The 11,548-nt window shown below is 53.3% G+C and overlaps 1 protein-coding gene across 2 annotated transcripts in view; it reads left to right on the forward strand.

The window, feature by feature from the left end:
* Positions 1–11,548, forward strand: part of ACSF3 (acyl-CoA synthetase family member 3) — a 52,987-nt gene that overhangs the window by 33,326 nt on the left and 8,113 nt on the right. Inside the window, exon 7 of one of the 2 annotated variants that reach the window (XM_057386560.1) lies at positions 25–151. The exons of the other annotated variant lie outside the window; for it this stretch is intronic. Within the exon in view, the coding sequence (XP_057242543.1) occupies positions 25–151 (127 nt within the window). The remainder of the gene's footprint in view (positions 1–24; positions 152–11,548) is intronic. 2 annotated transcript variants of the gene reach the window in all.

Consider the following 11,548-nt stretch of genomic DNA (forward strand, 5'->3'; position numbering starts at 1 on the left):
TGGACTCACTGTGTCCTGTCCTAGGTGACCCCAGGCCTGGAGGGACAGGAGGGGGAGCTGCTGGTGAGGGGCCCCTCGGTGTTCCGCGAGTACTGGAACAGACCCAAGGAGACCATGGAGGCCTTCACGCCCGACGGCTGGTTCAGAACAGGTACAGCCACAGCTCCCAGAGGGGACAGGGGCACAGCAGGGTGGAGGGAGGCTGGAATTGGGGCTGGAATTGGGGCTGGAATTTGGGCTGGAATTGGGGCTGAATGTGCCCCCCAAGGCAGCTCAGGATGGAGCTTTGCCTTCGTCACTGAGTAATGGGGGTGTTGGGGCCTTTTGCTCCTGAGTGTGAAATGCCACTGCTTAATGTCTTCCAGGGAATTCAGCTTTGCAAACAGGTGGGATTTGTCTCAATTTACACAGAACCATAACTCCCTGGTGGGAGGGTGCAGCCAGGTCGGGGTTGGGCTCTGTTTCCAGGCTGCCGGTGATTTGAGGGAATGGCCTCAGGCTGTGCCAGGGCAGGGTCAGCTTGGGCATCAGGGGGAATTTCTTCATTGGAAGGGGCTGCCCAGGCCCAGGTGGAATCYCCATCCCTGGAGGTGTCCAAGGAATGCCTGGATGTGGCACTGAGTGCTCTGGGCTGAGGATTGGGCACAGTTTGGAGGTCTTTCCCACCCTCCGTATTCCTGGGATTCTCTGATTTCCCCACTCCCCTCCTCACTGTGTGCTAGCAGTGCCGTGGTGTCASGAGTCAGGCTGCATTTCTGATGCCTTCTGTGTAACCTGATTTACTGAGGGTTCCTGAAGAAGCTGTGATTTATTCTAATTGTTCTCCTGAAGCAAAGCTCTCTCTGCCAGTCCCCGAGCCAGGCGGGTGCCGCGGGCTGGGACCGGAGCATCACCACCCCTCACGTGGGGTGCGGGGGCAATCAGCTTCAAAAAAATTTTTTTAGTCAACACTCCTGATGAATATTTCAGCTGCAAAGGAATAGCGTGCATTAATTATTGCAAAGAGATGTCTTTAGGAGAAAATGATTTTGAAATTCAGTTTAATTTCATTGTAATGCGCCGCAAACAGGAAGGGAGTATGTGTGTTTAATTGGCTCTCGGGGGTAAGGCCGGGAAGATGGCATGCCTTTGTCACAGGCCATTAGTGATACAGACTGCATAATGAGGGACTACAATCAGCTCACAGCTGCCGGCTCCTACGGGGAGAGAATGATATTAAATAGAAATCAGTATAAATTAAACTTAACCCTTTCGGCAACCGAGCAAAGCTCAGAGCTGGAGACAAGGGAAGGGAGCAGAGACAGGAGTGGGGGGATTAGGGTGGGTCAAGGGGTGCTTGGACAGCCCCTCCAGCAGCCAAGTGACCCCCCTGATGTCCCCCTGCCCTGGGGCAGGAGGTTTGAGCTCCCTTGCCCATCCCTACCCCGTTGTGCCTTCCATACCTTCCTTTCCTCTCCYACCTCCTGCCCCTCTCAGGTCGATGGGGTTGGGTTTTTCCCAAGCCTCATTTATCCCACAGAGCGATCCCATGGCCCCATCCTCACCCTGCCTGCCCCAGCCTCATCAGCAGCYTCCAGAGATCACAAATGTCCTGTGGTACAGTCCTGAGGGAATGGAAGGGGTTGTGTCCATCACAGCWGTTGGGTCTGCAGGGTGAATTAATCCCCATTAAACACAAATTGGTCACTCTGGAGCCAAAACCACCCAGGCAGGATCCAGCAGAGGTGAATCCTGTCGGGCTGTATCTGCCCCTGGTCATTCCAGGTCATCCAGGTGAGGCTGAATTCCAGCACAGTGTGCCCAAAACCCCAGCAGTGGCATTCAGTGCCAGCATTCCGACCTGCTGACCCTTGTGTGTGTCCCCAATAGTGGCATTCAATGCCAGCATTCCGACCTGCTGACCCTTGTGTGTGTCCCCACCAGTGACCTGCAGGCTACAGGTGGTGGCCAAGTCCCTCAGGGCTGGGCTTTCACAGAATTATGGGATGGTTTGGATGGGAAGGGCCCTTAAAGCTCATCCCACCCCACCTACCCATGGCAGGGACACCTTCCACTAGACCCAGTTGCTCCAAGCCCCATCCAAAAGGGGAAAAATCCCAGTGACTTTGATGAATTCCAGATTGTGGCTCCTCTGAGAAGCCTCTGAGCTCCCGGTGTTGCAGAGGGGATGTGCTGTTGCTCTCATCCTCTTTATTCCCTGGGATTTGCGCTGCTGTCTGCCGATCCCTCCATCTCTCATTTCCATCCCAGTGAATTTGATTATTTTTATTGTATTAACGCTGTTGACAGAGCTGCTTAGATCAAAGTCCCCTGCAGCCATTTGCAGCCAGACTGCTGGGTTTCCACCTGCTGTCGTTCATCCAAGTGGCAGCGAGCCCTGGGCTGAGCCGAGCCTAAAGGAGCAGGGTCTGTGCCCAAAGGAGCAGTGGCTGTGGGTCTGTGCCCACCCTGCCCAGTGGGCATCACTGCCAGGTGAGGCAGCCCCAAACCTGGCTCAGTGCTGCTGAGAGGGGAGGAGAGCAGAAAAGAGGGCAGGATGACATTTTTTWMCCCTGGATCCCTCCAAGTGCCCAAGGCCAGGCTGGACGGGGCTGGAGCAATCTGGGACAGTGAAAAGTGTGCCAGGGRATRGAATGAGATGGGCTTTGAGRTCCCTTCCAACCTAAACCATTGAATGATTCTGTGAGCAAAATCAAACACGGGGAGCTGGAGGAAAGCAGCAGAGAGGCAGCAGCTGCCCTGGACATGCTTTGGTGTTTGTCCATCCTGCAGGCTCGGGCTCTGCWGGGTTGTGCTGTCCCTGCCCAGGAGGCACCCAGAGGTTTTGGGATTGTGGTGGGTGCTCACACCCCGAGGTGCCCAAGCTCTCCCCAGACATTCCCCTGCCTGCACAGAGCTTTCTGCAGAGTGCCCTGCCCACCCAGCCGTGCTCACCGGGCAGTGACACCATCCCTGCTCCCCCAGGGAAGSCCAGCTTCCATTCACATTTGCCCATACATCCAGAAAATTAGAATCTGGTGTATTCAGGGAGATTTATTTTCAATTACAGGTTAAGGCTGAGACATGAAATAGCACCGGGTTTGAAAGTAGTGCATAAATCCTGCAACAAATCCATGTATCTCTGCTCCATATAATAAGATTTTATTGATTGCTATATTGTATCTGTCAGAATAAAACTCCCTTAATGCATGCATCAGGATGGAGAAGATAGAGAGCTTGTGGGGAGTAGAATCTGATTCAAGAATCAATGCACTTTGATTAATATGTCGTTAAGAAAGTAAGAGTTATTTAACTTGTTTGATGCACATTTTGGAATGATGACTCATATCTTTTACGTTCCTTTCTTTAAGCTGCATTAAAAAAACCCCAATCTTGGAGCTGTTTTTCACATTGTTAAGTCTTGGTTTATCAGGGAATTTTTGCTGGAGGTCACAAACACCCCTGAACCCCATTAATAATAAACACTGTGGCCCAAAACACTTCCCATATCCTGGTGTTAAGGCTTTAGAGGGAGAACAGAGTGGGCCTGGTGTCCCTTTATTCCTTGTGGATGTTCTGCAGGGAAGGAGGAAACTCAAAGGAAAATAGAATTAAAAAAAACAACAACAACAATAACAAAGTTGTTTTCCCACAGTGATTACAAATCCAAGCACCAAGGACAAGCCCTGGCTTAGCTGGGAGCATCCCACTCAGCCCTGAATTCCCAGCTTGCTCCAAACATGGAATGTGCTCAGGAGCAGCTGAGGGAGCTGGGAAAGGGGCTCAGCCTGGAGAAAATGGGGTTTATGGGGGACCTTGTGGCTCTGCACAACTCCCTGACAGGAGGGGACAGCCAGGATGGGGGAAAACAAGGGACAGGATGAGAGGAAATGGCCTTAGGGAAGGTTTGGGTTGGATATGGGGGAAAATTTCTTCCTGGAAAGGGCTGTCCAGGGCAGTGGTGCAGTCCCCATCCCTGAAAGTGTTCAAAAATTGGATGTGGCACTTGGGGACATGGTGAGTGGTGACCATGGTGGTGGTGCTGGGCTGGGGGTTTGACTTGATGATCTTCGAGATCTTTTCCAGCCAATTYCATAATTCCATGATTTCCAAGGCAAAGCTTCCTGCAGTTTTCCAGCACAGAGGAATGTGGTGTTTGTAGGAAAGGCCCTGAGTAGGTCAGCCCTGGCCAGGAACAACCCATCCCTCCTCCAGGGCTGCTCTCTGAGGAGAAGGAGCAGAATGCATCCATCAGTCCAGCACAGGCTTTTCCCAGTGCTTGGCTGTCCCCAGGGACCAGCAGGTGTTTCCCTGCCAGGGGAATTGCTCACATCCGTGGGTGGAGCACAGACACCTGAAAGAGAAAACACTTGAGGCTGATCAAGGCAGATTATAAATAGAAATGCATCTAATTAGCATCTTAATCTGCAGGTTTTCTGTTTGTTTGCGGTGGCTTTCCTACTCGCAAATCCAGCTAATGCAAATTCTATTTTTAAAGAAATGATTCCTTAATTGTAATGTGTTGAAATTATGCGAGTTACCGGTGCCATCCCCCGGATGGAGCGGGGGCTTCTGCCTGCAGGAGCTCTCTGGGAGGCTGCCAGGGATTTGTGGGGCAGGATGGCAGCACTGCCCTGCTCCTGGCACCCACCTTCCCCCAAACAGCACAAAAGGATGCCCCCAGAAATGCCAGGGGGACCCCAAAGACAGCTCCACATGCTGCTGAAGGAAGGATATCCATGGAGATCCATGGGGCAGGATTTCCACCCAGCCCTCACATTTCCACCCAGCCCTCATTTAAGAGGTGTTTCTAAAATTAATAACAGAAAGGTGGGATATTTTCTAGTATATCACCCCCAAATACTCCTTCACACACGCTTCAAACACTTCAGAGAGACAATTCCCTTTTTCTGCTGCYTGCCTGAGTATTTATTCCTTCTCCTTGAGGATTCAATGTTTCCAGGTTTGCCTGACAGCTGCAAATCTTGGGGTCACCAGGACATGGGAGGGGCAGAACAAGATGAGCTTTAAGATCCCTTCCAACCCAAAACATTCTGTGATTCCCTGATTCTGTGATTCTGTTTCCTTCMCTGCTGGTGAAACTGATGTTTTCAGCAGTTCACAGTGACTTGGGATTTTTGTGGCTGGAAATGAGAGCAGCTTTTGGCACAGAATTTGTTTACTCTCTGAAGCTCTGCTCTCGTCGTATCAAACATCTTGGATGCCAACCCTTCCCTTCCTTGAGAACCTCTGCTCCACCAAGGCTGTTTTCCAGAGGCGTGGAGCAATTGCTCCCCAGCTGAGAGTTGGTGGGAACAGCAGGCACCTGCAGCTCCAAAATCCAGCTCTTCCCTCTTGCTCTGTGTGTGCTTTTACCCCTCGAGCTGTGCTGCTCTCCCTGCCTGGGATGAGCCTGGAATGAGCCCCTGGCTGCTGGGAGTCCTTCTTCCCATCCCATTCCAGGGTTTTAGGAAGAAATCCTTCCCTGTGAGGGTGGGGAGGCCCTGGCACAGGGTGCCCATGGATCCCTGGCAGTGTCCAAGGCCACTCCATGGGAAAGAAAAGATGCTTCTCCCTTTGCTGAGGTTTGATCATCCCTCAGTGACTGCAGGGAGTGCAGGGATCTGCTCTAATATTTTTATTATTGCCGTTATTATTTTTTGTTACCACACTTTTCAAAGCTCCACCAGCCACATTCAGCTGTGCAGCCACACCTTGGAGCATTGACTTATTTATTACTCKTTGAGTTTTCTTTTTCATCTCGTCGTCTGCGGGGATTTCCATAAATATTTAAATGCTAATGTGAAAAAAAGAAGCGTTTTTCATTTTTACTTACCCATTTTCTTTTCTGGCTGGTCCTCTGGGCAAACCCATCTGCAGTAATTCAGGCTGGAGGAGCAGGGGGGGCCCTGCTGGTGTCGTATCAGTCACCCATGAGTTCCTGCTGATGARGGCTGAACCTCCAAACTCTTGGCTGCGTGGTTTGCAGAAACCTTCAGGGTTTGCCTGGTTYATATTTTATATTTTATATTTTGCTCCAGTTTCCCACTGGTGCATGGGGAGGGCTCATCTGCTCTTGTCCTGCAGCTCTGAGGGCTTGGAGAGGCTCCTGGTCATGCTGAGCTGAAGCAATGAGACAAAAATGAGGCCAGGCAGGGTCTGGGGGCTGCCAGGCTTTGCCAGGGCTGAGTTTCCATTTGGTTCTGTCCTCCTGGCTGGGTGCCAACACCCACCTAAGGGTGGCCAGGGTTAGGCTGGAGCAAGGACCATCTGCAGCAGCCCTGAGGCCCCAGAGTGATAGTACAGACATGGCTTTTTGTCTCTGCTGCCCAGTGGGATGGCATGGCATGGGGATGGCATGGGGATGGCATGGCATGGCATGGGGATGGGGTAGGGATGCAGTGGATGGTGCTTCCCCCACCCCACTGGGGATCCTGTGTGCAGACCCAGTGCAGTGGGACAGTGACACACGAGGGAAATGCCCAAACGCTGCTCTGCCCTCTCCCCTGTGCTCAGGGAAGGAGGAAAGTCCTCTTGGGAGCAGGGAAAGGTGTGTGTGATGGAATGAGCCCGCTCACAGCAGCCAGGAGGGGCTTGTGGAGGGGGAATTTGGGTGGTGAAGGAAATAGGATGTACAGATGAGCCAGGAGGGTCAGTGGGCATCCCCCTGACTCCTCACCCACCTGAGAGGTGCAGTAAACGTGAGGAGCCCTTGGAAAACACGTGTGTGAGGGGTAGCAGCACTCCTGGGCTGTCCCAAGGCATGTCCTGCAGTCTCTCCATGCCCTGGCTGAGGCAGGGTGGGCAGAGCTCAGCCCAGGGGGGTGAATTGGGCTTGTCCTRCTGCTGCTTCACCTCGCAGGCACYGGAGCTGCTGCTGGCACCRCTGCTGGCACCGCTGCTGGCACCGCTCCACGTCTGCTCCACCGCACAGCGAGGCGAGGAGAGCCTTATTAGCACAGCTCTTTGTGAGATGCCCTTGAGTGATTTATTTTTTTTTCCAGGTGTAAATGCCAGGGGAGGCTGTTCCAGTGCTTCCCATTCTTTCATCTCGGCAGGGTTTTGCCCTTTCTCCCAGCGTGGCTCTGACAGCAGGCTCAGTGCTGCTGCTTGTGGAATACAAAGTTCCCTGGTACAGAGCATGACAAGAATTCATTCCAGGCTGGGGCTTGCTTTTTTTTTTTTTTTTATTTTTTTTTTTTTTTTTTTTTTTTTTTTTTTGCTCATGCTGGCTGCTCCGGGAGTCTCTGGAGGAGTTTTGAGAGTGGGGAGTTCATTGTTTAACCCATTTCTCCTGGGAGCAGGCAGCTTGCAGATGACCCAGGGCCTCTCACAGATCAATTATGGAATATCCTGAGCTGGAAGGGACCCATTAAGATCATCAAAGTACAAATCCTGGCCCTRCCCAAACATCCCAACAATCCCAATCCAGTGCCACTCCCTGCCACCTTCCACTGTCCCAGGCTGCTCCAAGTCCTGTCCAGCCTGGCCTTGGGCACTGCCAGGGATYCAGGGGYAGCCACAGCTGCTCTGGRCACCCTGTGCCAGGGTCTCMCCACCCTCACAGGGAACAATTCCTTCCCAATATCCYATCTAAGCCTACCTTCTTTCMRTTTAAAGCCATTYCCTGTTTCCTGTCYCCCCATCCCTTGTCCCCAGTCCCTCTCCAGCTCTCCTGGAGYCCCTTCAGRCCCTGCCAGGGGCTCTGAGCTCTCCCTGGAGCCTTCCTTCTSCAGGTRAGCAYCCCCAGCTCTCCAGAGCRSAGGGRCTSCATCCCTGGGAGCAGCTCCATGGTCCCCCTGGACTCTCCCAGCCTCTCCCCGTGCTGATGTTGTGAGCTGCAGATGGACACTGCCCATGCCGAGCTCACCTGCCCGTTCCCAGCTCAGGGACCATCTCGGGGTGCAGCTGCTGAGCCCTGTGCTCTCCTCCCTGCACTCCCAGCCCTGCTGGAGGATTTTGGCAGCAGAAGGGAGTGCTGCTGCCAGCCAGGGCTGCCCGTGCCAGGAGAGCAGCTGGATCCAGGAGCGCCGTGCTGGCCCTTGTGCCAGTGCCAGTGCTCTGCTGGGCAGGGCTGGGGCACCCAAAAGGCTTTGTCCTGTGCCCAGGGAGCTGCTGGGGAGAGGCTTTCCTCGTGAATCACTGCTGTGCTATTAATATACATGTGGTTTCTTGAGGAAGGTTCAGACTCTGCCCCTCAGGAGCTTTTGATGGTTTATTAATGCTGACGGCGCTCTYGGAGCCCTCTGTGCTCACAGCAGCCCCTGCCCTGGGACAGTGCCTCCTTTGATCCTCCATGAGCCTCCATGAGCCTCCTGTGAGCCTCTGTGAGCCCAGGGAAGGGTTTGCTGCTCCAGCTCACCTGGGGAGGGTGGATGGACCCGAGTGTCCCCTCGGAGTCACTCCAGAGTGTGACATGACACGCTCCAAGGTGGACTGGGGGACCCTCACAGTCTGAGCAGGGTGGGAAAGGTGGGGAAAAGCTGAGCTGAGAATTCCAGCTGGGTTGGGATTAACAGGACCTGCTGAACCCTGGGCTGCTGGGAATTCAGCCTGGTGCCAGGGAATGTGTGTGCTGAAGGGCTGGGGTGGATGGGGATGACTGGGGAGAGGAGACCCAGTCTTTCCCAAGTCTAATTACTGTTAATTAGCTACAATTAGTGCTCGTGACCTCTGTTGGCAGCCAAGATGGCTGACAGCAGGGACACACATTCCTCCCTTCCACGCAATAAATCAAGCWAAAGTTGCTGGGTTATTTAGCCTATCATTTAGCATTTCATTAAATGGATCTGTGCACATACATCAGCGCTGCCGAGGCGGTGTCAATCCCCATCAGGAGCAGGGATGGCTCTGAGCAATCCCAGCCCTGCCCAAGCACCCCTGGGTGCTGGTAACTCACCTAGACTGACTCACAGGGATGGTGCTGCTGGTCCTGCAGGGAGATGGGGCTCGGAGAGACGAGGCTCATTTAGGAGGATGAGGTGGAATTCCTGAGCTGGGGACAGGCTGGACAGTCCCTGTTACAGGCAGGATGTTSCTTTGCCACGGTGTCTTCTCCCGTCTCTTCTCCTGGGGAACAAGCAACAGGACAGGGGTAAGCAGCCTTGCCTAACAGCCTGGGATATTAGGGAAGCTTTCCTCATGGAAAGGGCTAGGCCCAGGRCCAGCCCCCATCCCTRCAGGGATTTAAAAACCAYGAGGATGTGGCACYTGGGGACAYGGGTTAGCGCTGGGCTTGGCAGTRCTGGGAAAAGGCTGGAATAGATGGTTTTAAAGGTCATTTCCAAGCTAAATAATCCCATGATTCTTCTAAAGCCAGCAGCATTCCCAGGACACACTTGGAGGAGGATTTTACCTCCTGCTGCCCCTGGGTTTGTGTCGGGCTGCCGGGAGCAGCCCCGCTCACCCCACGCGTTCCCTGCCCTCCCTCTCCCAGTGCTCCATAAATAAATTCCCCCAGTCCGGCCTGGCACACTGTATCAATCTTGTTTAATAAACTGGAAAGCTTATTGCACGGCGGCAGGTCGCGGGGAACGTCGGGGTGATGGATTGCGCCTTCCCGGAGTGGAGCGCCGTTGATATAGAATGAAATATTTATGATTTATTCCAGCTAATAAACTGGAGTGAAGTGTGTGATGTATGCCAGCAGATGGGGGATCTGGGGATGCGGTTTCACGGCACAGGGGGAGGGAAAGGTGGATGTCCATGATGGAGGAACAGCTCTTGGCCACCCATCCCACCCAGAGCTTGGCCACGGAGGGGATGGATTATCCAATTCCTATAAAAAGCCTTCAGCACTTGCCTTACAATCATTTATCCACCCCATGTGCCTTTTCTCTCCTCTGGGAATGGGAAGAAACCATTCCTTTGAGCACTGGGCTTGGGAGCTGCACAGGGAGCTTGTGCCAGAGGGATGGGAGGAGAGGCAGAGTGACCACAGGAATGTCACAGCCCCGCTGTGTCTGTGCTACCTGCAAAAAAAAATCATTCCCATGGATTTAGGAGAGTGGGGAGACACTGAGCTGCCCTGGRAAGAGCAGGGAAACTTGAAACACATGAGTAATGTGATGGAGCTGGTGGCCACAGGAGGATTCCAAAGCCTGGGAAGGAGCATTTCCAGGGTCTGCTGCTGGAGCTGATCTGCAGGAAGGAATCCTGTGCTGGAAGGATGAGGAAGGAGAACCTTCCTGCCAGTTGGGGCCCACAGCTGCCTCTGAGTGACCAGGGGGACCATCACAAGCCCTGGCTGGACCCCTGCGTGTCCCCATCCACCTCTGGGTGCTGGGGTTGAAGACTCACTCCCAAAAAACCCTCACCTGGCAAAGGAGCTTTGAGCCCCCAGATTTTGGCTCCACTCGGGCTCTTCATCACCTGCCTGGGCTGTTGGACCGATCCTGCCTGGAAAATAAATCATCCCTTTAATCACAGGGGTGTGTCTGTGCCTCAGCCTGATGGACCAGCAGCGTCAGCGATGATTTCAGGGAGTTGGAGGCAGGTGGGAGTTAATCCCAGGATAGAGCAGAGATCCAGAACCTTCTGCCCACTGCCCCATGGTGTGTGAGGCCAATTCTCATCCCACCGAGGCCGTTCCTGCCAACTGTTCCCATTTCTGCCTAATTAGCCCTGGATCAGTGTGCTTGGAGATCTTCTGATGAAAGGCACCAGAGAAGGGCAAAGATTGATTATTCCAACTGCCTCCTGCAAGATTCCTGGGGGTTTTCCAGCTTCCTGGTCTCCCCCAATACTCTGCTTGTTGAGAGCAGCAATTCCATCAAAATGCAGGAGGGTGAGTGCCCTGCTCCAGCTTTTCCCTTTGGAAATGAGGGATCATCATTCCATCAAAATGCAGGAGGGTGAGTGCCCTGCTCCAGCTCTTCCCTCTGGAAATGAGGGATCATCATTCCATCAGAATGCAGGAGGGTGAGTGCCCTGCTCCAGCTCTTCCCTCTGGAAATGAGGGATCATCATTCCATCAAAATGCAGGAGGGTGAGTGCCCTGCTCCAGCTCTTCCCTCTGGAAATGAGGGATCATCATTCCATCAGAATGCAGGAGGGTGAGTGCCCTGCTCCAGCTCTTCCCTCTGGAAATGAGGGATCATCATTCCATGAGAATGCAGGAGGGTGAGTGCCCTGCTCCAGCTCTTCCCTCTGGAAATGAGGGATCATGGTGGCAGGAGAACAGCTGGCAGCAGGGAATTCCTCTAGGAATTTGGGAAAAAAGGTGCAAAGGCTCCCAAAAAATGGTGCAGTGTGTGGTGGGAAGAAGCTCTGCTGGCTGTCCCAAAGGAGCTCTGTGTCCTTGCAGGTCAGTGTCACCTGGAGGAGTGGCTGTGACACATTCCTGCTCTCCATCCCTGCTCTGCAGAGCTCGGGGCTGAGCTCTGCATGGAGAATTTAAAAGCCGAGAGTTTGCAAAAATCAGGAGTGATTCATTAGCAGCAAAAAGGTCTAATTAATATTTGAAAGTGCTCCAACCACATCCTGCTGCTGGCAGGGAAGAGCCCCCCAGCATCCCCAGYGCTGCTCCGGCCCCTGGAGCTCCTGACGAGGCTGTAATAATCAACAAAAT

The sequence above is a fragment of the Malurus melanocephalus genome, unplaced genomic scaffold (genome assembly GCF_030028575.1).
Source record: "Malurus melanocephalus ecotype Western Australia unplaced genomic scaffold, MMel_1.1 scaffold_996, whole genome shotgun sequence".
Classification (NCBI taxonomy): Eukaryota; Metazoa; Chordata; class Aves; order Passeriformes; family Maluridae; genus Malurus; species Malurus melanocephalus.